This window comes from Aotus nancymaae, unplaced genomic scaffold, assembly GCF_030222135.1.
Source record: "Aotus nancymaae isolate 86718 unplaced genomic scaffold, 86718_ANA_hifiasm-v0.15.2.pri h1tg000063l, whole genome shotgun sequence".
In the NCBI taxonomy this organism is placed as follows: Eukaryota; Metazoa; Chordata; class Mammalia; order Primates; family Aotidae; genus Aotus; species Aotus nancymaae.
The window spans coordinates 1,150,836-1,176,507 of NW_026988477.1; the positions used below are offsets into that span (position 1 = coordinate 1,150,836).

Here is a 25,672-nt window from a genome sequence, read left to right on the forward strand (position 1 = left end):
ACCTGTGCCTTGGCGCTCCCTCTGGTGGCCAGCGCTGGGGAGGCACTGAGGACGCTGCCACAGCCAGGGAGCCCGTGGCCGGTGGGGAGTGGGCGAGGAGCGAGGGCATTGCACGACGGTGCTGACCAGGGCCCCAACAGGCCAAGCTCCCGGGGCTGGGCACGGGGCTGGTCCCCGCCCCAGGTGGGGGTGGGCAGGATGAAGCCAGGACGCCCCCATCACCCATGGCCAAGGCTTGTGGGAGAGCTGCTGCTGGCTTCCTGCCCTGACCGAGACCCGTGCAGAGCAGGGAAGAGCAAATGTCCTGAGGCCGTGGGCTGGGGTGGGAGGCTGACGCCCTCACCCACCAGCCCAGGGTCACCTTCCTGCTGCAAAGGAGCTGGGAGGAGTGGGGAGCGGTGGCCCGAAGGTCTTTCATTCACTTGAGGGTGCGCCTTCTATGTGCGCTCCTGGACACCACACTGGACACTGGGCCCCACACAGCCACACGTCAACCCATTCACAGGCGGGGAAGCTGAGGCTGGGAGGCGCCGTTGGAGCCTGCCGTCCGTCACCCTCCGCAGGCCACGCGGAGGAACTGCCCACGCCACCGCCGCGGAACCGCCTGACCCCGAACTCTCGGTGCCGGGGCCAGACTCGCCCGGATACGGGGAGAAACACGAGCCACGTGCCTGTCCGCCCACGGCGAGCGTTCTCGGGGCCTCGGGTTTGGCTGTCCGGAGTGCGGGACCCAGCCCCCCGCCGCCCGGCCTCCCCCGCAGGTGGGCGCCGCCTGGGCTCCACGTGCTCGTTCAGGAGACTCGCAGGAGACCCTCAAGGGGGGTGGGCCGGCGCCTCGCCAGCGTCCGCTCGGCGCGCCCCGGGGATAGTGAGGGCCCGGGCGCCTCTGCAGAGTCGCCAGCGCGGCGCGGGGGTCCCCGGCCTCCGCGGGCTGAGCGGGCTCTCGGACCGGATGCGGGCTGCGAGGGCCGTGGCGCGTGGCGCGACGCCCGGCGAGGGGCGGCCCGGAGGCTTCCCGGCGGCGGCGGCGCGGGAGGGTCTCGGGCCCGGGCGGCGGGCGCCTCCTGGCGGGCGCGGGCGGAGCGCGGCGCCTTTAAGCGGGGGCGGGCGGGGCGCGGGCAGAGTCGCTGTCGCCGCGGCCGCCGGGGCGGAGCCAGCGCGGATCGGGTCCCGGACGCCCGAGCGCCCCGCCCCCGCGCGGGCGATGCCCAGCGGCGCGGCGGGCGGCGGGGCCCGGCGGGGCGCGCAGAGGAGCGGGCCGCGGCGCTGAGGCGGCGGAGCGCGGCCCCGCCATGGGCTTCCTGCACCAGCTGCAGCTGCTGCTCTGGAAGAACGTGACGCTCAAACGCCGGAGCCCGGTGAGCCCACCCCACGCGCCCGCTCGCAGCCCGAGGCCGCGCGCTCCCCGCGCGCACGTGCGGACGGCCGGGCGCGCGCAGACCCTGGCGGGCGCGGGGGTCGACACGGGCCTGGGCCGCCTCCCCGCCGGGCCCTGCCCGCCCCTCCAGGCGCTGCGGCCTCCGGGGAGGTGGCTGGGTCGTGCCCAGCCCGGGCCCCGCGTCCGCTGACATCGCGGTGCTCGGCTGAGTCACGGCACCCGCGCCCTCCGCAGCGCGCTCTTTGGGGCCGCTGTGGGCGGGGGGCAAGCGGCGCTCAGGACTCTGGCTCAGGGAGGCCCCGGTTCCCAGGACAGAGGGCAGGCCTAGGGGGCTCCATCCAGCTGCCAGGCTCCATGGTCCTTGGGCCCAGCCTCACTGGGGCCTGGGGGAGACCCCGTCCCTGCCCTCCCTCCACCCCTCCCCTGCCCTTGGGCCGCTGCCTGCTGTGGCATCTGTCCACCTCCCCTCCCCTCCCCCGCACCATCCCCTCCCCCGCACCCCCCCTCCGCATATCCATGACCCTTGCTGATGCCCTCGCCACTGGGAACGTCCTTGTGCCAGCCTCGGCCAGCCTGAGTCTCTGCACCCCTTTGTCCTTTGGGGTCAGTTCTCCCTGAGCCTGGTCCACTGGATTCCCTCCTGGTTCCCCCACCTCCTCTGGGGGCTGGGTCTGCTGTTTGGAGCTGTGACCACCGGGTTACCAAGCACTGCCTGGGCAGAGGTGCAGGACACATGGCGGTCAGGGACAGAAGTCCTGCGTGGAGCGAGGGGCTTGGGGGCGTGGGTGTTTTGCCATACCCCCAGCTGGCCAGCTTGGCTCCAGCCTGGGAAGGGCAGGGACAGCTCCCAGGCCTTGGGTTTCTGAAGGCCCTTGGTATTGTCCAGGCCAGGGCCCAGAGCAGGTGGGCACCTGAGGCAGACACACCCTCTTGCCCAGCCAGGACCCCCGGGGCTACACCATTCCTTGCTTGTTTATCTTTCAACATGCTCTGCGGGAAGGCCAGGCTGCAGGCAGGTGGGGCGGCCATCATCACCACGGCTGGCAGCATTCCCCTGGGCACCTGGCCTTGGCAGGGAGCCCGGGTTAGGTACATGCCCTGCCCAGGCACCTGGGGCTGGCTGAGTTGGGTCCTGGGGACCAGGCCTGCAGTCCTTGGCATTGGGTCACCGGGGACAGCAGAGCAGGGCCAGGGGAACAGGGCTGTGGACTGTGGCATGCATTAGTGTTGGCCCCCAGGGGTTGTCACAAAGGGCCCCCACTCTGCCTGGGAGCAGAGGCTGGAATGGCGGCCCCTGTTCCAGTGGGGACAACACTCAGGGAAGGGAGTGTGGCTCACGGGGGCCACCTGGCAAGCAGGTAGGAGGCACGAACTGTCCTGACCGCAGAAGTTCCTCCCCGCTGCTGGTTCGGGCTGCCCCCAAGGACCTCTCTGGGTCCCCACCCTACAGGGCTCCCAGAGGCCCACTGGCCCACAGCGGAGGTCCTTAGCCCTCGGCTGGTGCACGTGGGAACTGTTTCCCCAGGGAGGCTGCGTCCTTCCCAGGCTTGTGATGTGGGGCTGGGGCCGCTGGGCACCCCACACTCCTGCTGGTTTCCCACTTTCCTGGGAAGGACCTTGGATGTCAGAGCTGGACTCTTGGGGCCAGGCTTGGGTGGCAGAGGTTTGCCCTGCCGGCGGCCTGCTGGGGCAGGGGTGCACCCTGGGTGGAGCTCGGGGTCTGGAGGGTGGGCGCCAAGGGTCTCTGCTCCTCCAAGCTCTTCGCCTCGGTTTCCCTGGCTGAGTGTGGCCCGTGCCCTCTTAGCTGGATGTGGGTCTACCCTCAGGCTTCAGGCTGCTGCTCTTGGTGAAGGGACAGGGTCACTCATGAAGCCACTAGGGTGGCAGGTGGCAGCACCACCCTCGGGTCTCACCTGTTCTCCCCCTGGCACAGTAGGCGGGGACTACAGGGAGGGGTCAAGCCCAGAGAGGGCCTCCAGGCCTCCAGGTGATGTGACGGCACTGGGCTGGCCTTGAGAGACAGAGGTTGGGCCACCTGCAGGCACCCGTGTGGGGCACCCAGGGCGTGCTAGACCTGTGCTGCCGCCTGTAAGCAGATGCCCCCGTGGCGCCCGCCGCCCGCCAGCCAGGACTCTCCTCCTCCTCCCAGCAGCTCGTGCGAGGCCGTTGCTATAGCAATGGAGGAGGCAGCCGGGCCTGTCGCGGTTACAGCGCCCGTAGCGGGCCGGGTGTGGGCAGGGCTGGCACCCCACGCTGTGACCCCGGCCTCTGGCATTGCCCCACTCCTGCAGCCACCCTCATCCTGGTGCCTGTTGGTACCCACAGTGCCTCGGCAAGCCCTGGGTTCCATCCTGGCTCAGGGAGCAGGTGGAGGCTGGCACGGGTTGGGGCGGGCATGGGGCACAGACACAGCATGATGTTCCAGCCACAGAGCCCCATTGTCCGAGCACAGTAAACACAGCAGCCGCCCCCACCCCAGGGACCGGGGGCTCGGCCCGGGCCACACAGCACACTGGCGACTCCGAAAGGTTTTGATGTGGGGGCGAGGATGAAGGATGCTGGGGGCTCACTCTTGGGCTAGGGAGGGCAGGGCCCCTCTGTCCTGTGGGTCTCAGAGAGGGCTGGCCTGCCGAGGGCTCTCCTGAGAGTAGCTGGTCCAAGCTTTTCCTCCCCTCCCTGAGCTGGAGGCTGGGACACCAGAACCGGTGAAGTCCTTGGATTTCAGGTGAAAGTGAGCAAAGCTTAAGTGGGGGACTCTGGCACTTCCCTCACTCCAGGCAGGTCCCACTAGGGCTCACCTTGGTGCCCAGCCTGGGTCAGCAGGAGCCGGCCTGGGAAAACTGAGCTCTGAGGCCCAAGACTGGCGGGGCTGCCCCGGGTCAGGGGAGGGGACAGGGCAGAGAGAGGTGCCTTTGCCTCAGGGACTGGGGCTGTCAGACCCTGGCCAGGTCTTCTCTGAGGCTCAGGGCCCTGGGCTCAGGCTAGACCTCTCTGAACCGGACCTCCTCATGTCCCCAGACCCCTGCATTGGTGGGGAGGAAGGTGAACCCTGGTCAGTACGGGAGGTGTAGGTGGGGCCAGTGGTTCAGATGGTCCCCAGGATCCTGCCCAGGTAGCCACAGAGGTGCGGAGGGAGATGAGCTGGGATGTACATGGGTCAGAGTAGACCACAAGCTGGCCAATTTGTCCCTGTAGGCCCTGGGGCTCCTCAGTGGGCAGGTAGGCCCTGTGCGGGCTGAGGACAGGAAAGCTGATTTGCTGAGCCAGACAGTCCTTACCCTCAGTGCCCTGGCAGGGGCTCAGACCTTCAGTGGTCCCAGGGAGCACGTGGTCCTGGCTGGGGAGGCCTGGGGAGCTCAGGTCTGCCCCGTCCTCACTGGGCCCGCCCTTTGCAGTGGGTCCTGGCCTTCGAGATCTTCATTCCCCTGGTGCTGTTCTTCATCCTGCTGGGGCTGCGGCAGAAAAAGCCCACCATCTCCGTGAAGGAAGGTGAGCGCGGGGGGCAGCCCCGGCATCTCGCACGCCTGCGCTATGTGCACGTCTGCACATGGCGTCCTGCTCCCGGAGTCCCCAAGGTGTGGTGCCTGCTCCTCCGTGTGGTCCTGGGCCGTGTCTCCTGGCCGGGCGTGGAGGTCGGGGCTGGCCTGTGGCCGCGAATGATGATGCCGACGCCCGTTCCTGGTGACACTCACTGTCTCCTCTGTTCTGTTTCGACCCCCTCCCCCCGCATGGTGTCTTGTACTCGGCCGGCATGCAGTCTGTAAGTGAGCGGCCGCCTCCTCCCGGCTGGCCTGGGCAGCAGCTGCAGGGGGCCCACGGGCCTTCCTGGCTTGAGCGCCCTCCCCGCTTGCATTAACAGCCCTCCTGGGCCCCCTGCCGGCCTCAGAAACAGCTGTCTCCAGACGTGGGGTTGGGGCGGGCAGTGAAGTGGGTGGTGGTAGGTAGCGAGGGGCCCGGCCACCTAAGCCACAGCTGGTGCCCGGGTCAGGCTGCGGGGCGTCTCTGCCTGGCCTTGCCTTCTAGGGGTGGGGTGCCTCGGCTGGTCTGTGCTGGCCTGGGCTGGCCTGGGCTGGTCTGGGCTGGCCTGGGCTGGTCTGGGCTGGTCTGGGCTGGCCTGGGCTGGTCTGGGCTGGTCTGGGCTGGCCTGGGCTGGCCTGGGCTGGTCTGGGCTGGGGCTGGGGCTGGACAGCCTGGCTACTCTCCGTTCCTACTCCTTCAGGCCCCTGCACTCACTCTGCTAACCAGCTGGCCAGGGGTCAGAGGTCACTGCCCAGCGGGGCCCTATGTCCTCCCTCGGGCTCTGTGGGCAGCGCCACAGCTGAAATGTTTTCGGGGGTAGGGTGCCGGGGCGTGTGGCCCTGCGCCGGCTGAGGGAAAGGAGTGATCTGGGATTTCGGCAGAAGGGGTGGTGAGCGGCTCTTTGACCTCTGACCTGCTGGAGTCATTTGCCCCACAGCGCTTGGCCTGTAGCCCAGCTGGGGCCAGGGCTCTGCTTCTCCCTAACGCTGCTTCTCTTTCCTGATTGTCTCTAAATTTCTCCTCTCGGCCTCTGTCTCCCTTTCCTTCTGGAATTCCTCTCCCTCTTTCTTCCCTTTGCCCCCGGCCCCACCCTTGCCCGTGGGTCCGCCAGCCTTCTACACCGCGGCGCCCCTGACGTCCGCCGGCATTCTGCCCGTCATGCAGTCGCTGTGCCCGGACGGCCAGCGGGACGAGTTTGGCTTCCTGCAGTATGCCAACTCCACGTGAGTGCCCCCCCCGTCCCCGGATCGCCCACCCCGCTCCAGCCCATCCAGTGGCTGACCTCTGCCACGGTGCAGGGTCACTCAGCTGCTCGAGCGCCTGGACCGCGTGGTGGAGGAAGGCAACCTGTTTGACCCAGCGCGGCCCGGCCTGGGCTCGGAGCTTGAGGCCCTGCGCCAGCATCTGGAGGCCCTCAGCGCAGGCCCGGGCATCCCAGAGAGCTACCCCGACAGATCCACAGGTGTGCCCTGCGCAGGGAAGTTGGGGGGCAGGGCTGCAGGCCCGGCTCTGCCGGCATGGGGCTGAAGCCCACCTCCACACGGGCCCCTCCACCTGCACTGAGCTCCCACCGTGCCGGCTGCAGCGGCAGAGCCGTGGTGCTGGGCTCGGCTCCGAGGGCACCTTGGCAGGGTAGAGCGGCTGCTCAGCCTCACCTTCCTGCCTGCCCAGTGTCCTCCTTCTCGCTGGACTCGGTGGCCAGGGACCCGCAGGAGCTCTGGCGTTTCCTGACGCAGAACCTGTCGCTGCCCAATAGCACGGCCCAAGCCCTCCTGTTCGCCCGCGTGGACCCGCCCGAGGTGAGGCGGCCCTGGCCGCTCCCCTCTGCCCTCCCCGTGGCCCCGGGTTGCTGAGCCATCCTCAGGACTCTGAGCCACGCCCCACACCCCCAGGTCTACCACCTGCTTTTTGGTCCTTCGCCTGCCCTGGATTCCGAGTCCGGCCTTCCCAAGGGTCGGGAGCCCTGGAGCCAGCTGGGGAGCAATCCCCTGTTCCGGATGGAGGTGAGGACGTCTGAGAGTGGGATGGGACTGGAGTGCTGCCTGCCTCCGTGGGTGAGGAAAGGGCCGCCTTGGTGGCTTTGAGCTCCTCCCGGGAGAGGGGGAGGGTCCCAGGGGTCTGCAGCAAGCATGAAAGTACAGGCATGTGGTAGGACCCTGGCAGCTCCAGAACCAGCCAGTGGGTGGGGCAGGTGAGACCTGAGGCTCTTGTGGTTGGAGACAGAGTCCTTGCCTGGCCCCACTGACCCCTGTGCCCACCCCAGGAGCTGCTGCTGGCTCCTGCCCTCCTGGAACGGCTCACCTGCGCACCGGGCTCCGGGGAGCTGGGCCGGATCCTCAGTGTGCCCGAGAGTCAGAAGGGGGCCCTGCAGGGCTACCAGGATGCCGTCTGCAGAGGGCAGGCTACTGCGCGTGCCAGGCGCTTCTCTGGGCTGGCCACTGAGCTCCGGAACCAGCTGGACATGGCCAAGGTCTCCCAGCAGGTGAGGCCCTCCTGCCCGCTGCCCACTGCCTGAGTGGAAGGAGGGGCTGGGGCTGCTTGGAGAGCTCAGAGTTCCTGGGCCCAAGCTGTGCGTGGGATGCGGCCTGTGGGTGGGTGTCCAGTGACCCCAGTGGTGCCGTGGCTCGTGCCCTACCCCTGCTCACCATCCCAGCTCTTGTCCTGGCTCCCCTTACCCAGGCTGCGGACTCCCTCCCAGCACCCCCGGCACGCGTCCCCCTGCTGCCGTCCTCCCTGCCCCGCTCCTGACCTGCCGCCCGCCTGCAGCCGATCCCACCCTGCACTGCCCACGTGCCTGTCTCCCCTCAGTTGGGCCTGGATGCCCCCAGCGGCTCGGAGCCCCCGCCACAGGCGCCACCCCCGCGGAGGCTGCAGGCGCTTCTAGGGGACCTGCTGGATGCCCAGAAGGTCCTGCAGGATGTGGACGTCCTGTCGGCCCTGGCTCTGCTGCTGCCCCAGGGTGCCTGCACTGGCCGGACGCCCGGACCCCCGGCCGGCGGTACAGGCGGGGCGGCCAATGGCACTGGGGTGGGGGCAGCCTCGGGCCCCAATGCCACCGCCGAGGAGGACACACCGTCTGCCGCAGCGCCCGCCACCCCGGACACGCTGCAGGGCCAGTGCTCCGCCTTCGTGCAGCTCTGGGCTGGCCTGCAGCCCATCTTGTGTGGCAACAACCGGTAGGTGGGCGGCGAGGGAATGGGGGTGAGGACGACAGCCGGGCAGGGCCCGACCCCTGACTCTAGGCTCTGGCTCTGGAGGTCTCAGGGCGCACTGCCCTGAGCGAAGCCCTGCCCCATCTCGAGGCCCCTCCCACTCCTGTGGCCCCTCCCACTCCTGTGGCCCCACCCCCTGACGGTCTGGCCCCGCCCTCTGCCTCTGCCCAGCACCATTGAGCCCGAGGCGCTGCGGCGAGGCAACATGAGCTCCCTGGGCTTCACGAGCAAGGAGCAGCGGAACCTGGGCCTCCTTGTGCACCTCATGACCAGCAACCCCAAAATCCTGTATGCACCCGCGGGCTCTGAGGTCGACCGCGTCATCCTCAAGGTGCGCGGCTCTGGATGCTCGGCGTTTATAGGCAGAGTGGGAGGGGTATCTGCAGGCTTGGGATCCCTGGGCAGAGGGGTTTGGCAGAATTGGCAGGGAGGGGTGCGGGGGCACAGCTTCGGGTGGGACACAGGCTCTGCAGCTGGGGGAGTAGAGGCCGCTTTGCCTTTTGGGCGCTTTGGAGGCTGCTGTGGGAAGGCACTGGAGAGGCTGCTTGGCAGGGTCCGCCCGCGGGGTCCCCCGCGGGGTGTGGCCAGCCCGGGCAGCGCTAGCGGAGGACGGGTGCGTCCGGAGACCTCCCAGAGTGTCCTGTGGGCGGGCAGCTGGGCAGTTTGGGTTCTGGATGAGAGGTCCTGTCTGGAACAAGCAGAGGCCAGGGCTGGACGTTGGCCTGGGAGGGGAGGGCCTGTGGACGAGGCCAGTCCTGGGCATAGAGAGAGTCCCTAGGATAAGCTGGGAGAAATGAGGGTGGAGTACCGGGTGCTTGAGGGACACATGGAGAGAAGTCCAGCAAAGGAGCTGGTGGGCACAGCTGGGAGGTTGGGGGTCCGGAGGCCCTGCTGCCGTGGGAGCAGAGGGCAAAGCAGATTTCACCCGGTGCCGCAGAAAGGTGTGGAAAGCCAGGGGTGGGCCTCACACTTGTAATTCCAGTACTTTGGGAGCCAAGGTAGGGGGGTCGCTTGAGCTGAGGAGTTTGGGACCAGCCTGAGCAACATAGCAGAATTCCATCTCTACCAAAAATACAAAACAGCTGGGCGTGGTGGCGGTTGCCTGTAATCCCAGCTACTTGGAGGGCCGAGGTGGGAGGACCCCCTGAGCCTGGGAGGTAGAGGCTTCAGTGAGCCTGAGTACTGACGGCACCATTGCACTCCAGCATGGGTGACTGAGACCCTGCCTCAGAAGAAAAACGGAAAGGTGGGGAGGGTCGACTGTTGTTGGCAGCGGGCCAACTGCTGGAGCGGTGAAGGGGGTAAGAGCCCCCAAGCCAGCAGGGTCCGTCCAGGAGCTCCATGCCCCTGCCTCACCCTCTGCAGGCCAACGAGACTTTTGCATTTGTGGGCAACGTGACTCACTATGCCCAGGTGTGGCTCAACATCTCGGCGGAGATCCGCAGCTTCCTGGAGCAGGGCAGGCTACAGCAACACCTGCGCTGGCTACAGCAGGTGCCGGGGTGCCCGTGAGGGAGGCGGCCGCGGCTGGCTCGGGGAGCCCCTCTCTGCCCCATACAGCAGGCGCATGCCCCCCTCGAGCCGCTCCTCTACCCCCAGTATGTGGCAGAGCTGCGGCTGCACCCCGAGGCACTGAACGTGTCGCTGGATGAACTGCCACCCGCCCTGCGCCAGGACAACTTCTCGCTGCCCAGCGGCACGGCCCTCCTGCAGCAACTGGACACCATTGACAACGCGGCCTGCGGCTGGATCCAGTTCATGTCCAAGGTGAGGTGGGGCCGGCGAGGCTCCCCCATGCCCCTACCCTGCCCCTGCCCAGGGTGGGCTCCAGCGATGCTCCTCCCCCTAGGTGAGCGTGGACATCTTCAAGGGCTTCCCCGATGAGGAGAGCATTGTCAACTATACGCTCAACCAGGCCTACCAGGACAACGTCACTGTGTTTGCCAGTGAGCTGCCGCCCCCAACGCCCCAGCCCCCCACAGACCTGCTTCCTCCCCAGCCCAGCCCCACCTGTCCCCCTTTGCCCTCCCACTGGCCTTGCTCCCTCACCTACCACTTCAAACGGTCCCACCCTACGACTGCCCCCTCCCTGCACCTCCCGACTGCTGCCCACCTTTACCCTGGGACCCCTACCCCAGCCCTGCCCCACCTTTCCCTGGACCCTTCTATCCCTGCCCTCGTACCTTGGCCCCGCCCCTGCACCCTGGCTCCACCTCTGCATCTTGGCCCCGCCCCATGCCTTGACCCACCCCCCATTTTGGCCCCGCCCCATGCCTTGACCCACCCCCCCATCTTGGCCCTGCACCATGCCTTGACCCACCCCCCCCATCTTGGCCCCGCCCCATGCCTTGACCACCCCCCATCTTGGCCCCGCCCCATGCCTTGACCCACCCCCCCATCTTGGCCCCGCCCCATGCCTTGACCCACCCCCCATCTTGGCCACGCCCCATGCCTTGACCCACCCCCCATCTTGGCCACGCCCCATGCCTTGACCCCCCCCCATCTTGGCCCCGCCCCATGCCTTGACCCACCCCCATCTTGGCCCCGCCCCATGCCTTGACCCAGCCCCCATCTTGGCCCCGCCCCATGCCTTGACCCACCCCCCATCTTGGCCCCGCCCCATGCCTTGACCCCATATCTTGGCCCCACCCCTCACTTCCGGCCCACCCCTGCATCCTGGCCCCACCGTGCACCTTGGCCCCGCCCCCATCCCTCGGTCCTGCCCCCCACATCTTGGCCCCGCCCCTGCATCTTGGCCCCACCCCCCACCTCCCGGCCCCAGGTGTGATCTTCCAGACGCGGAAAGATGGCTCTCTCCCGCCGCACGTACACTACAAGATCCGGCAGAACTCCAGCTTCACGGAGAAGACCAACGAGATCCGCCGCGCCTACTGGCGGCCAGGGCCCAACACTGGCGGCCGCTTCTACTTCCTGTACGGCTTCGTCTGGATCCAGGGTGAGGGGCGGGCCCGGAAGGCGGGCCGGAGGATTGGCGGGGAGGACAGGGGGGAGGACAGGGGGAAGGACAGGTGGGAGGACAGGGGGGAGGACAGGGGGGAGGACGGGAGGGCCTGCCCGGTGCCTGATGGCTGCCTCCACCCGCAGACATGATGGAGCGTGCCATCATCGACACCTTCGTGGGGCACGATGTGGTGGAGCCGGGCAGCTACGTGCAGATGTTCCCCTACCCCTGCTACACGCGGGATGAGTGAGTGCCGGGCGCCCGGGCGGGCTGGGCTGGGCTGGGCTGGGGCTGAGCCGTGCCTCCCCGACCCTCACGGCCTCCCCGACCCTCACGGCCCCCCCTTCCCTCACGGCCCCCGCTTCCCTCACGGCCCCCCCCGACTCTCACGGCCCCCCTGTCCCTCACGGCCTCCCCCCGACCCTCACAGCCCTCCCCGTCCCTCACGGTCCCCCCGTCCCTCACGGTCCCCCCGTCCCTCACGGTCCCCCCCCATCCCTCACGGCCTCCCCCCATCCCTCACGGCTCCCCCGTCCCTCACGGCCTCCCTCCGTCCCTCACGGCCTCCCCCCTTCCCTCACGGCCTCCCCAGTCCCTCACGGCCTCCCCCTGACCCTCACGGCACCCCTGTCCCTCACGGCCTCCCCGACCCTCACGGCCTCCCTCCGTCCCTCATGGCCTCCCCGACCCTCACGGCCTCCCCGCAGCTTCCTGTTTGTCATTGAGCACATGATGCCGCTATGCATGGTGATCTCCTGGGTCTACTCCGTGGCCATGACCATTCAGCACATCGTGGCGGAGAAGGAGCACCGGCTCAAGGAGGTGCGCAGCCGGGACCCTCCCTGGAGGCGCGGGCCGGCCGGGAGGGGCGGTGTCCTCCCCGGGTCCTGCTCCAAACCCCTGGCCGCCCGCAGGTGATGAAGACCATGGGCCTGAACAACGCGGTGCACTGGGTGGCCTGGTTCATCACCGGCTTCGTGCAGCTGTCCATCTCGGTGACTGCGCTCACCGCCATCCTCAAGTACGGCCAGGTTCTCATGCACAGCCACGTGGCCATCATCTGGCTCTTCCTGGCCGTCTACGCCGTGGCCACCATCATGTTCTGGTGAGCGTGGCCACAGTGGGAGGGACCTGGGACAGGCATTTGCCCAGCGAGCTCACCCCATGCCCCCTCAGAGCCCCTGCACCCCATCAGGAGCTTGCCCAGGAGGCCAGGCGTGCGGTGGCTGACGGCATGCCCGGCCCCTGCCCACCAGCTTCTTGGTATCCGTGCTGTACTCCAAGGCCAAGCTGGCCTCGGCCTGCGGCGGCATCATCTACTTCCTGAGCTACGTGCCCTACATGTATGTGGCGATCCGAGAGGAGGTGGCGCATGATAAGATCACAGCCTTCGAGAAGTGCATTGCGGTGAGGCTCGTGGTGAGGGCAGGCGGACGGCTGGGGTGCTGTGCCACCCCACGCATTGACATTGCCGTCTCCTCAGTCTCTCATGTCCACGACGGCCTTCGGCCTGGGCTCCAAGTACTTCGCGCTGTACGAGGTGGCCGGCGTGGGCATCCAGTGGCACACCTTCAGCCAGTCCCCGGTGGAGGGAGACGACTTCAACCTGCTCCTGGCCGTCATCATGCTGATGGTGGATGCCGTGGTCTACGGGATCCTCACTTGGTACATCGAGGCGGTGCACCCAGGTACTGGCCAGCCCTTGGAGGGCAGGGGAGAGGCAGGGGTCCCCAGCCAGGGTTGGGGACTGGCGCTCTGGGCCCACTCCTGGATACAGCACGGGTGGCTCCCTGGGCGGGCACGTGGCCCACATGGTGGATGGTCACCTGAGGCGCTAGGTCAGCCTCCCCTCCCCTCCCCGACCCCCAGGCATGTACGGGCTGCCCCGGCCCTGGTACTTCCCACTGCAGAAGTCCTACTGGCTGGGCAGTGGGCGGACGGAAACCTGGGAGTGGAGCTGGCCATGGGCACGCACCCCCCGCCTCAGTGTCATGGAGGAGGACCAGGCCTGTGCCATGGAGAGCCGGCGCTTCGGTGAGGCAGGCGCCAGAACGGTGACTGGGGCGGGCGCTGGGTTTGGAGTCCTGGATGGCCTCGGCGCTGCCCGCACCCTGCTGACCCATGGCCCCGGTGCAGAGGAGACCCGTGGCATGGAGGAGGAGCCCACCCACCTGCCTCTGGTCGTCTGCGTGGACAAACTCACCAAGGTCTACAAGGATGACAAGAAGCTGGCCCTGAACAAGCTGAGCCTGAACCTCTATGAGAACCAGGTGGTCTCCTTCCTGGGCCACAACGGGGCGGGCAAGACCACCACCATGTGAGTGTCGGCTGAGCGGGCAGTGGGCGGCTGCCAACTCGCGGGAGTCCTAACCAGGGGCGGGGTGGGGCCCTGGCAGGGGGCGTGGGGTCGTGACCCTGCCCACCCACCCAGGTCCATCCTGACCGGCCTGTTCCCGCCCACGTCGGGCTCTGCCACCATCTACGGGCACGACATCCGCACGGAGATGGATGAGATCCGTAAGAACCTGGGCATGTGCCCGCAGCACAACGTGCTGTTCGACCGGCTCACGGTGGAGGAGCACCTCTGGTTCTACTCGCGGCTCAAGAGCATGGCCCAGGAGGAGATCCGCAGAGAGATGGACAAGTGGGTGGGCGTGGCGCGGGCTGCAGCGGGCGGTGGAGCCCTGGGGCCCTGCCCAGGCCCAGCCCCACACCCGCCTCCCTGCCCCAGGATGATCGAGGACCTGGAGCTCTCCAACAAGCGGCACTCGCTGGTGCAGACGCTGTCCGGCGGCATGAAGCGCAAGCTCTCCGTGGCCATCGCCTTCGTGGGCGGCTCTCGCGCCATCATCCTGGATGAACCCACGGCCGGCGTGGACCCCTACGCGCGCCGCGCCATCTGGGACCTCATCCTGAAGTACAAGCCGGGTGAGCAGGGTGCCGTGTGGGCGGGGACACGGGCGGTGCCTGCCCGGCCCCCTGACCCTGGGTCTGGCCTTGCCCCAGGCCGCACCATCCTTCTGTCCACCCACCACATGGACGAGGCCGACCTGCTCGGGGACCGCATCGCCATCATCTCCCACGGGAAGCTCAAGTGCTGCGGCTCCCCGCTCTTCCTCAAGGGCACCTACGGTGACGGGTACCGCCTCACGCTGGTCAAGCGGCCCGCTGAGCCGGGGGCCCCCCCAGGTCTGTGCTGAAGCTGCCTGAGCTGGCCTCGGGCCACCCCTTCCCCGGGACCCCCACCTGAGAGCCCACGATGGAGAGGCCGGGTCCTCGCCGTCACCCGCTGGGCCCAGGATACCCGCTGGGGTCTGCCCACCCTCTCCAATGCCCTTATCTTGAACCGGTCGGGTTCCCATCGGGGGTCCCTCTTCCCAACCCCTGAGTGAAACCTCCCTGCTCCCCCATCCCTCCCAGAGCCAGGGCTGGCCTCCAGCCCTCCGGGCCGGGCCCAGCTGAGCAGCTGCTCGGAGCCCCAGGTGTCCCAGTTCATCCGCACGCACGTGGCCTCCTGCCTGCTGGTCTCGGACACCAGCACGGAGCTCTCCTACATCCTGCCCAGCGAGGCCGCCAAGAAGGGGGCCTTCGAGCGCCTCTTCCAGGTGTGAGGGCTGAGAACAGGCCGGGTGCAAGGTGGGCGGGGCAGTTGCGGGCAGGGGAGGTGGACGCACCCCTGCCTGGGTGTCCACACCGCAGCCTCACCCTGCACCGCCCCCTCAGCACCTGGAGCGCAGCCTGGACACACTGCACCTCAGCAGCTTCGGGCTGATGGACACGACTCTGGAGGAGGTGTTCCTCAAGGTGTCCGAGGAGGATCAGTCGCTGGAGAACAGTGAAGCCGGTGAGGGGCCGGGGCCGCTGCTCAGCCCACCCCACCCACAAGGCCCCAACTTGGGCCACGCTGTCACTCCTGCCTGGTGTCTGGGAGCACCGCCCTGGTCCTGGGTGGGAACCAGGGGATGGCCTGGGGTCCCGGGTGGGTAGTCATGGTGGCCAGAGGTCCTGGGAGCTGGTGTCAAGGGACGGGGCTCCGGGGAAGGCCTTGGGGCAGGTAGCCCTGAGCGTCCCCTCGGCCCCTCCACTGTGGCAGATGTGAAGGAGTCCAGGAAGGACGTACTCCCTGGGGCAGAGGGCCCAGCGTCCAGGGAGGGCCTCGCCGGCAACCTGGCCCGGTGCTCAGAGCTGGCACAGTCACAGGCGTCACTGCAGTCTGTGTCATCGGTGGGCTCTGCCCGCGGCGACGAGGGAGCTGGCTACGCCGACGTATATGGCGACTACCGCCCCCTCTTTGATAACCCACAGGACCCAGACAATGTCAGCCTACAAGGTGGGGGTGGCCGGGTGAAGCCGGGGCAGCAGTGAGGGGGTGGGGTGGCGGGGCTGCATGGGGGCGGCCTGTGGGGAGGGTACTGTGGAGCCGCCTGCTCAGCCCTCACGTCCCTGCACAGAGGCCGAGGCGGAGGCCCTGTCGAGGGTCGGCCAGGGCAGCCGCAAGCTGGACGGCGGGTGGCTGAAGCTTCGCCAGTTCCACGGGCTGCTGGTGAAACGTTTCCACTGTGCCCGCCGCAACTCCAAGGCCCTCTTCTCCCAGATCCTGCTGCCGGCCTTCTTCGTCTGCGTGGCCATGACCGTGGCGCTGTCCGTCCCCGAGATTGGTACACCGCCGGCTGGGCGGGGGTGCTGGGCTTGCGTCCTCCCCTGGGGACCGTGGAGATGCCCACTCCCGAGTCTCCTGACTCTGGGCCTCACCCCGCACCTGAGGCTGGGCACGCGCAAGGGGTTCATCCGGGAGTCCTGCCTCCTCTGGGTCCAGACCCCCAGCACGGGCCCTCTGGGGTTGGGGGAAGGGGACGGAGGCTTGGGGGCCACTGGCTGGTGGGCGGAACCCGCTCAGGGCTCCCTGCTCGTCCTGCCAGGTGACCTGCCTCCGCTGGTCCTGTCACCCTCCCAGTACCACAACTACACCCAGCCCCGCGGCAACTTCATCCCCTACGCCAACGAGGAGCGCCTCGAATACCGGTGAGGCCTCTGGGGGGGTGCGGCCGCAGCGGTCGGGGCGGGTGCGGGAGGCGGGCCAGGCGGCCCCGCCTCACACCACCGGTGCTCGCAGACTGCGGTCGCCCGACGCCAGCCCCCAGCAGCTCGTGAGCACGTTCCGGCTGCCGTCCGGCGTGGGCGCCACCTGCGTGCTCAAGTCTCCCGCCAACGGCTCGCTGGGGCCCACGCTGAACCTAAGCAGCGGGGAGTCTCGCCTGCTGGCCGCCCGCTTCTTCGACAGCATGTGCCTGGAGTCCTTCACGCAGGGTCTGCCGCTGTCTAACTTTGTGCCTCCCCCACCTTCGCCCGCCCCGTCCGACTCCCCTGCGTCCCTGGATGAGGACCTGCAGGCCTGGAACAGCTCTCTACCGCCCACCACCGGGCCAGGTAGCAGTTTGGGGAGCCTGCCGGGGGACGGGGGCGGCGAGGGACCCTTCTCACTGCGCCATGCTGTGCCCACAGAAATGTGGACGTCGGCGCCCTCCCTGCCGCGCTTGGTTCGGGAGCCCGTCCGCTGCACCTGCTCCTCGCAGGGCACCGGCTTCTCCTGCCCCAGCAGCGTGGGGGGGCACCCGCCCCAGATGCGGGTGGTCACAGGCGACATCCTGACCGACATCACCGGCCACAACGTCTCTGAGTACCTGCTCTTCACCTCCGACCGCTTCCGACTGCACCGGTGAGCTGGGCGGGGAGGCTGTGGGTGAGGGAGGCCAGCCGCCACCCGCCTAGTCTCCACTCCTGCCCCCGAGCTCATTCCCTGCCTAGCCTCACTGCCCCTCCCCGCTGCCTGCCAGGTACGGGGCCATCACCTTTGGCAACGTCCTGAAGTCCATCCCGGCCTCATTTGGCGCCAGGGCCCCGCCCATGGTGCGGAAGATCGCGGTGCGCAGGGCTGCCCAGGTGCGTGGGGCTGCGGCCAGGGGCTCCATGGTGTCCAGTGCCGCCTGAGGTCTGCATGGACCCACGGGGCTGCCGGGGCCTTTCTGGGGCCTTGTCTTTCTCCAGGTCTTCTACAACAACAAGGGCTACCACAGCATGCCCACCTACCTCAACAGCCTCAACAATGCCATCCTGCGTGCCAACCTGCCCAAGAGCAAAGGCAACCCGGCGGCCTACGGTGAGCGGGCGGGGTGGGGCGGGGCAGGGAGGACCCGGGCCGGCCGGATGTCGCAGGGGCCTGAAGCTGCCCTCCCCACCCCCTGTGCAGGCATCACAGTCACCAACCACCCCATGAACAAGACCAGCGCCAGCCTCTCCCTGGATTACCTGTAAGCGTGGCCAGTGGGGATGAGGTGGGCGGGTGGGCGCTGCAGCCCCGACCATGAGGACTGACGGCTTCCTTGCCCCAGGCTGCAGGGCACAGATGTCGTCATCGCCATCTTCATCATCGTGGCCATGTCGTTCGTGCCAGCCAGCTTCGTAGTCTTCCTCGTGGCCGAGAAGTCCACCAAGGCCAAGCACCTGCAGTTCGTCAGTGGCTGCAACCCCGTCATCTACTGGCTGGCCAACTACGTGTGGGACATGGTGTGCTTGGCGTGGCCACGGGGGTCCCTGACCTTTCTCATCCCCCCATCCCTGCCCTGGTGTGCTTGGCGTGGCCATGGGGGTCCCTGACCTTTCTCATCCCCCCATCCCCGCCCCGGTGTGTTCGGCGTGGCCACGGGGGTCCCTGATTCTTCTCGTCCCCATCCCTGCCCCAGTGTGTTCGGCGTGGCCACAGGGGTCCCTGATTCTTCTCGTCCCCATCCCTGCCCCAGTGTGCTTGGCGTGGCCACGGGGGTCCCTGACCTTTCTCATCCCCCCCATCCCTGCCCCGGTGTGCTTGGCGTGGCCACGGGGGTCCCTGACCTTTCTCATCCCCCCATCCCTGCCCCAGTGTGTTCGGCGTGGCCACGGGGGTCCCTGATTCTTCTCATCCCCATCCCTGCCCCAGTGTGTTCGGCGTGGCCACGGGGGTCCCTCATTCTTCTCATCCCCATCCCTGCCCCAGTGTGCTTGGCATGGCCACGGGGGTCCCTGACCTTTCTCATCCCCCCATCCCTGCCCCAGTGTGCTTGGCGTGGCCACAGGGGTCCCTGATTCTTCTCGTCCCCATCCCTGCCCCAGTGTGCTTGGCATGGCCACGGGGGTCCCTGACCTTTCTCATCCCCCCATCCCTGCCCCAGTGTGCTCGGCGTGGCCACAGGGGTCCCTGATTCTTCTCGTCCCCATCCCTGCCCCAGTGTGCTTGGCGTGGCCATGGGGGTCCCTGACCTTTCTCATCCCCCCATCCCTGCCCCAGTGTGCTCGGCGTGGCCATGGGGGTCCCTGATTCTTCTCGTCCCCATCCCTGCCCCAGTGTGCTTGGTGTGGCCATGGGGGTCCCTGACCTTTCTCATCCCCCCATCCCTGCCCCAGTGTGCTCGGCGTGGCCATGGGGGTCCCTGATTCTTCTCGTCCCCATCCCTGCCCCAGTGTGCTTGGTGTGGCCATGGGGGTCCCTGACCTTTCTCATCCCCCCATCCCTGCCCCAGTGTGCTCGGCGTGGCCATGGGGGTCCCTGATTCTTCTCGTCCCCATCCCTGCCCCAGTATGCTCGACGTGGCCACGGGGGTCCCTGACCTTTCTCATCCCCCCATCCCTGCCCTGGTGTGCTTGGCGTGGCCACGGGGGTCCCTGATTCTTCTCGTCCCCATCCCTGCCTCAGTGTGGTCGGCGTGACCACGGGGGTCCCTGATTCTTCTCGTCCCCATCCCTGCCCCAGTGTGCTTGGCGTGGCCACGGGGGTCCCTGATTCTTCTCGTCCCCATCCCTGCCCCAGTGTGCTTGGCGTGGCCATGGGGGTCCCTGATTCTTCTCGTCCCCATCCCTGCCCCAGTGTGCTCGGTGTGGCCATGGGGGTCCCTGACCTTTCTCATCCCCATCCCTGCCCCAGTGTGTTCGGCGTGGCCACGGGGATCCCTGATTCTTCTCATCCCCATCCCTGCCCCAGTGTGCTTGGCGTGGCCACGGGGATCCCTGACCTTTCTCATCCCCCATCCCCACTCGCCCTGGGTCCCTCACCGGCCGCCCCTGCCCTGCAGCTCAACTACCTGGTCCCCGCCACCTGCTGCGTCATCATCTTGTTTGTGTTCGACCTTCCGGCCTACACGTCGCCCACCAACTTCCCTGCTGTCCTCTCCCTCTTCCTGCTCTACGGGTAAGGGGGCGAGCCGATGGGGAGCGGCCTCAGGTGGGGCCGGGGCTGCCCGCTGACCACTGCCCGCCGCCCGGCCGCAGGTGGTCCATCACGCCCATCATGTACCCGGCCTCCTTCTGGTTTGAGGTCCCCAGCTCAGCCTACGTGTTCCTCATTGTCATCAACCTCTTCATCGGCATCACTGCCACTGTGGCCACTTTCCTGCTACAGCTCTTTGAGCATGACAAGGTGGGGCAGCGGCAACGTGGGGGGGGATGGCGACATGGGGAGGTGGCAGGTGACATGGCGGGTGGTGGCGACATGGGGGGGCAGCAGGCCCTGCAGAGGCTGTGCCCTGACCCCGGCCACCCCGCAGGACCTGAAGGTTGTCAATAGTTACCTGAAAAGCTGCTTTCTCATCTTCCCCAACTACAACCTGGGCCACGGGCTCATGGAGATGGCCTACAACGAGTATCTCAATGAGTACTACGCCAAGATCGGTGAGCGCCGTGGGGCGGGGCAGGCGCGCTGTGGGGCGGGGCAGGCGTCAGGGCACCCCCCCACCCCGCCGAGGCCCCGGCACAGGCACTGAGCTGGCTGCCCCACAGGCCAGTTTGACAAGATGAAGTCCCCGTTCGAGTGGGACATCGTCACCCGCGGGCTGGTGGCCATGGCAGTTGAGGGCGTCGTGGGCTTCTTCCTGACCATCATGTGCCAGTACAACTTCCTGCGGCGGCCGCAGTGAGCAGGGTGCACATCAGGGGCGGGGGCATGGGTGGGGGCAGGGGCAGGGCGGGAGGCGGGGGCGGGTGGGCTGCAGGGGATGGGAGAGGGGCCTGCCCACCCTTCCTGCATGCCACAGTCAGAGGACTCGAGGCCGGTGGTGGGGAGGGGGACCGGGTGGGAGTGTGGGACACCATCCACCCTGCCTCTAGGCGCATGCCCGTGTCTACCAAACCTGTGGAGGATGACGTGGACGTGGCCAGCGAAAGGCAGCGAGTGCTCCGGGGGGACGCAGACAACGACATGGTCAAGATTGAGAACCTGACCAAGGTGGGTTCTGGGTGGGGCCGGGCGGGGTGGGCCAGGGTCTGGGGGTGGGGCCCCAGCAGTGGGGCGGGGCCCTGGGCTCTGGGGGTAGGACCCGAGCAGTGGGGTGGGGCCCTGGGCCCTGGGGCAGGGCCCTGGGCTCGGGTAGGGCCTGAGCGGTGGGGCGGGGCCCTGGGCTTTGGGGGGGGCGGGGCCCTGGGCTCTGGGGTGGGGCCCCAGCGGTGGGGCGGGGCCCTGGGCTCTGGGGGTGGGGCAGGGCCTGGGTGGGCACAGAGGGCCTGGGTGGGGGCAGCATGGGGTTGGGTGGTGGGACCCCACGCCCCCTGCCCCCGTGCGCCACTGAGTGGGCAGCCTCCTGGCCAGGTCTACAAGTCCCGGAAGATTGGCCGCATCCTGGCCGTTGACCGCTTGTGCCTGGGTGTGCGTCCCGGCGAGTGCTTCGGCCTCCTGGGCGTCAACGGTGCGGGCAAGACCAGCACCTTCAAGATGCTGACCGGCGACGAGAGCACGACGGGGGGCGAGGCCTTCGTGAACGGACACAGGTGCGGCGGGAGCCCTGGGTGGGCGGGGCCGCCGCGTCCCCAGGCGCTGACGGCCGCTGTGTCCCCAGCGTGCTGAAGGAGCTGCTCCAGGTGCAGCAGAGCCTCGGCTACTGCCCGCAGTGCGACGCGCTGTTCGACGAGCTCACGGCCCGGGAGCACCTGCAGCTGTACACACGGCTGCGCGGCGTCCCCTGGAAGGACGAGGCCCGGGTGAGGGTTCGCGCGGCCGGGCAGGGGCCAGGGAGCTGGGCGGCCCCGCCTCTGCTGACGTCTGCCTCCCCGGCCAGGTGGTGAAGTGGGCTCTGGAGAAGCTGGAGCTGACCAAGTACGCAGACAAGCCGGCCGGCACCTACAGTGGCGGTAACAAGCGGAAGCTCTCCACGGCCATCGCCCTCATCGGGTACCCGGCCTTCATTTTCCTGGTGAGTTCTGGGGGGACAGGGAGCAGGGGGTGTACCCGGCCTTCATTTTCGTGGTGAGTTCTGGGGGGGACAGGGAGCAGAGGGTGTACCCGGCCTTCATTTTCTTGGTGAGTTCTGGGGGGGACAGGGAGCAGAGGGTGTACCCGGCCTTCATTTTCCTGGTGAGTTCTGGGGGGGACAGGGAGCAGAGGGTGTACCCGGCCTTCATTTTCCTGGTGAGTTCTGGGGGGGACAGGGAGCAGAGGGTGCACCCGGCCTTCATTTTCTTGGTGAGTTCTGGGGGGGACAGGGAGCAGGGGATGTACCCGACCTTCATTTTCCTGGTGGTGAGCCCTGTAGGGGGAACATGGGGGTGGGGGAGGGTATCTGGCCTTCGTCTTCCTGGTGACTCCTGGAGCCCTGGGTGCGGGGGCAGGGGAAGAGGGAAGGAAGTGGGGAGGAAGACCGTGGGGGGCTTCCAGCTTTCATCTTCCTGGTGAGCCCTGGGTGGGGGTTGGGGGTGGCTGCCGGACCTTTGATTTCCTGGTGAGCACGGGCAGGGGCAGTGTTCAGACTGGGTTAGGGTTAGGGTTAGGGTTAGGGTGCTGAGCCTGCCGCCATCTCCAGGACGAGCCCACCACAGGCATGGACCCCAAGGCCCGGCGCTTTCTCTGGAACCTTATCCTAGACCTCATCAAGACAGGACGTTCGGTGGTGCTGACGTCACACAGGTGAGGCCGCCCTCCCTGCTGTGCCCCCGCCCTCCATGCTGTGTCCCCACCCTTGCCAACTGTGCCCCTGCCCCTCCCCGCTGTGCCCTCACCCCTGCCAACTGTGCCCCCCACCCTCCCTGCTGTGCCCCCACTCCACCCCTCCCCGCTGTGCCACCGCCCCTCCCCGCTGTGCCCTCACCCCTGCCAACTGTGCCCCCACCCTCCCCGCTGTGCCCCCACTTCACCCCTCCCCGCTGTGCCACCGCCCCTCCCCGCTGTGCCCTCACCCCTGCCAACTGTGCCCCCGCCCTCCATGCTGTGCCCCCACCCTTGCCAACTGTGCCCCCGCCCCTCCCCGCTGTGCCCTCACCCCTGCCAACTGTGCCCTCCACCCTCCCCGCTGTGCCCCCACTCCACCCCTCCCCGCTGTGCCCCCACTCCACCCCTCCCCGCTGTGCTCCCGCCCCTCCCCGCTGTGCCCTCACCCCTGCCAACTGTGCCCCCCACCCTCCCCGCTGTGCCCCCCGGCCCTCCCCGCTGTGCCCCCACCCCGCTGTGCCTCCACCTGTCTCCCTGCTGTGCCCATTTCTCCCCACTGTGCCCCACCCCGCAGCACCCCTTGTGGTGCCAGCTGTGTGTGTCCTACAGTATGGAGGAGTGCGAGGCGCTGTGCACGCGGCTGGCCATCATGGTGAACGGACGCTTGCGGTGCTTGGGCAGCATCCAGCACCTGAAGAACCGGTGAGCTGGGGCGGGGCCAGAGCTGGGGCGGGGCCAGGGGGCGGGGCCAGGAGCGGGGCCAGGAGCGGGGCCAGGAGTTGGGGTGGCTTCAGGGCTGTGAGTGCTCTGGGGCCAGGGGGCTGAGGGGACTGTGGGGCCACGGGAGGGGCCTGGGGTGCTGTGGGGCTGCGGGGGTCTATTGGGCTTCCTGGGGTGTCTTTGGGGACTGTGGGTCCAGGAGGCTGGGGAGCTGGGGCTCTGGCTGGGCAGCGCGGGGCTCTGGGCTCTGGGCCACGGGCCTGTCCCACCAGGTTCGGAGATGGTTACATGATCACCGTGAGAACGAAGAGCAGCCAGAGCGTGAAGGACGTGGTGCGGTTCTTCAACCGGAACTTCCCGGAAGCCATGCTCAAGGTGCGCGGTCCTCAGCGCTGCGGGCGGCGGGGCGGCGGGCGGGGGGCGCTGCAGACCGGGGAAAGCGCTGCGGGGCGGTGGGGGGCACTGCGTGGTAGAGGGCGCTGCAGGGCAGGGGAGCGCTGCGGGGGAGCACTGCCAGTGGCCTCTGACCTCCCCACTGCAGGAGCGCCACCACACCAAGGTGCAGTACCAGCTCAAGTCGGAGCACATCTCGCTGGCCCAGGTGTTCAGCAAGATGGAGCAGGTGTCCGGCGTGCTGGGCATCGAGGACTACTCGGTCAGCCAGACCACACTGGACAACGTGAGCACCCCAGGGGCGCTGCACACCACAACCCAGCCCCCCGCCCCAGGCTGCCCCCTCCCCACACACCTGCCCCACCCACCAGGTATTCGTGAACTTCGCCAAGAAGCAGAGCGACAACCTGGAACAGCAGGAGACGGAGGCACCGTCGGCGCTGCAGTCCCCTCTCGGCTGCCTGCTCAGCCTGCTCCGGCCCCGGCCGGCCCCCACGGAGCTCCGGGCACTTGTGGCGGATGAGCCCGAGGACCTGGACACGGAGGACGAGGGCCTCATCAGCTTCGAGGAGGAGCGGGTGAGCAGGCTGCCCTCACGGCCGCCCAGGGCTCTGCAGGGACTGGGCACTCCAGCCAGCCCTGCCCACTGGACCCAGGCTGCCTGGCGGCTCCAGTCCCGGAACGGGGTTGGCAGAGAACTGGCCCCAGGATGCTTGCTGTCCACAGGTCAAGAGGGCAGAGAGGGCGAGGAGGGCTTGCAGACAGGCCTGGAGAGCCCAACCGCAGAGCCTAGAGTTGCTGGGACCTTTGAGGGGCACAGGGCCAGGATGGGGGCAGAAGGGACCAGAGCCTGGAAACAGGGGACTCTGTAGACTCAGTGGCCCCCAGACTCGGCAGACGGAGGCCCAGGAGAGCCCAGATACAGGGGCAGCTTGTGGGGAGACGCTGCATCCAGGCCCAGCCTGCGGGAGGGCCAGGGCGGGCCAGCACAAGTGTTCTCAGCCCCACAGCGGGTGGCCCAGGGCGCCGCCCACGCCCAGCCTCTCCTGTGCGCAGGCCCAGCTGTCCTTCAACACGGACACGCTCTGCTGACCACCCGGCGCTGGGCCAGGAAGGACACGCTCCGCTGACCACCCGGTGCTGGACCAGGGACTTGACAGTGGGGACAGCAGTCCCCCAGTGCCTGCTGCCAGGCCCTGGAGTGGAGGTTGAGGACCAAGGGGCTTCTGGCCCTCCAGCCCCCATACTCGGCCACACCCTGTGGTCACTGCGGCTGCCGCCCCCAATTGTGCCAAAGGCTGACCCGGCCCAGGCTGCACACACCCTCGCCCTGCTTCGCCTTAAAGCCTCGGGGTCCACCTGGCCCCTCACCCCTGCCTGGCTCTGCTCTCCGCCTGAGGCGACACCAGCTGGACCAGGCCCTGCTGGCCTTGCCCTGCCCGGCCTCGGAAGCAGCTGTTTTCCCTGCAGTGAAGGCTGATGCCGGGGCGGGCTGTGAGCGGGGCTGGGTCAGCCCGTATTTATTTTACTTTGAGAAGAGGCTCCCCTGGCCCTGCTTTCCTGCAGGGAGGTGGCCGCCCCATGGGACGCCATCAGCTTGGGCCAGCTGGCAGGTGGCAGGAATGGAGAAGCTGGCTCTGCTGGCCAGGCGAGGGGCCAGACCCACCCCCCAGCTGCCTTGCTCTCCCACCCAGCTTAGCCCCCTCCCCGCCCACCTGCCTGGGAGCCGGACCTGTACATAGTGCACAGATGTTTGTTTTAAATAAATAAACAAAATGCCTGCGGGGCCTGCACATGTGGGGTGGGTGGGGAGGAGGGCCCCATCAGGTGGGCTAGCGTCCCTTATGGCCCTGCCCCTTGTGCACAGTTGCTGGCTGTGGGTGGCTGGGCCGGCCTGGAGGAGGAAGACAGGCAGGCAGGGTGGTGGTTCACTGTCCCCCACAGGGCTTGCTCCCTGCCTGCTTCTTCTGAACCTCTGTCTTCCCGTCTACCCTTCTCCTCCTTCACCCCTGGCTGCCCACGTGGAGCCTGCAGTGGCCCGGGCTGGGCTGTCTCCGTGTCATGGAAGGGGCAGAGGGCTTCCAGGAAGAGGCGACCTCCAGGAGGAGCCTGTGGTCATGAAGATTCCTGAAGGGAAGAGCATCCCAGCCAGAGGGCAGGGCGGAGGCCGAGGCCCCAGGGAGGCAGGGACCTCGAAGCTCTGAGGCTCGCCGGGGTAGAGCCTACTGCACTGTGGGCAGGAGACAGGGCAGGGGCATGAAGGGCCCTCAGAGCTCGCTCCCGTGGTCTGGGCCAAGGTCAGACTCTTGCCTCAGGCCATTTCAAGGCTTCTCAGGAAGGCAGAGGGCGGAGGGTGGGTGCAGGTGAGGGCTGATGCCACAGAGGAACTGGCGGGGGAGGGGCCCATAGACTTGGGGCACTGGTGGGCCTGGGTGGGCTGGGCCAGTGGAGCCACTTGGGTTCCCGTGAGGTGCTCACCATGGCCCCCCAGGAGGCCGTGGGATGGGCCTGCTGGAGCCCGAGAGGCTGGGTCACTGGGGTGAAGC

At 68.2% G+C, this 25,672-nt stretch overlaps 1 protein-coding gene across 1 annotated transcript; it reads left to right on the forward strand.

The window, feature by feature from the left end:
- Nucleotides 1-1,277: 1,277 nt before the first annotated feature.
- Nucleotides 1,278-24,900, forward strand: ABCA2 (ATP binding cassette subfamily A member 2). The gene is made up of 48 exons (XM_064366069.1): nucleotides 1,278-1,358; nucleotides 4,774-4,867; nucleotides 6,009-6,120; nucleotides 6,196-6,359; nucleotides 6,569-6,696; nucleotides 6,790-6,900; nucleotides 7,161-7,379; nucleotides 7,706-8,073; nucleotides 8,281-8,440; nucleotides 9,475-9,603; nucleotides 9,709-9,876; nucleotides 9,959-10,055; nucleotides 10,892-11,065; nucleotides 11,215-11,317; nucleotides 11,779-11,893; nucleotides 11,986-12,176; nucleotides 12,328-12,478; nucleotides 12,555-12,759; nucleotides 12,941-13,105; nucleotides 13,208-13,388; nucleotides 13,503-13,715; nucleotides 13,803-13,999; nucleotides 14,078-14,260; nucleotides 14,492-14,676; nucleotides 14,795-14,915; nucleotides 15,165-15,401; nucleotides 15,523-15,729; nucleotides 15,991-16,093; nucleotides 16,185-16,498; nucleotides 16,574-16,787; nucleotides 16,906-17,011; nucleotides 17,117-17,228; nucleotides 17,319-17,379; nucleotides 17,461-17,635; nucleotides 19,174-19,289; nucleotides 19,370-19,517; nucleotides 19,645-19,768; nucleotides 19,877-20,009; nucleotides 20,204-20,321; nucleotides 20,682-20,860; nucleotides 20,929-21,070; nucleotides 21,148-21,282; nucleotides 21,889-21,992; nucleotides 22,623-22,715; nucleotides 23,006-23,108; nucleotides 23,275-23,412; nucleotides 23,498-23,704; nucleotides 24,183-24,900. Exons 1-48 carry the CDS (start codon nucleotides 1,293-1,295, stop codon nucleotides 24,216-24,218), a joined length of 7,305 nt encoding a protein of 2,434 aa, XP_064222139.1. The 5' UTR covers nucleotides 1,278-1,292; the 3' UTR covers nucleotides 24,219-24,900.
- The last annotated feature ends 772 nt before the right edge of the window (nucleotides 24,901-25,672 follow it).

Coding starts and splice junctions, on each gene's coding strand:
- ABCA2 (XM_064366069.1), top strand. CDS start 1,293: ATGGGCTTCCTGCACCAGCTGCAGCTGCTGCTCTGGAAGAACGTGACG. Junction 6,360..6,568: donor CTACCCCGACAGATCCACAG/GTGTGCCCTGCG, acceptor CTGCCTGCCCAG/TGTCCTCCTTCTCGCTGGAC. Junction 14,261..14,491: donor TGAGCCGGGGGCCCCCCCAG/GTCTGTGCTGAA, acceptor CATCCCTCCCAG/AGCCAGGGCTGGCCTCCAGC.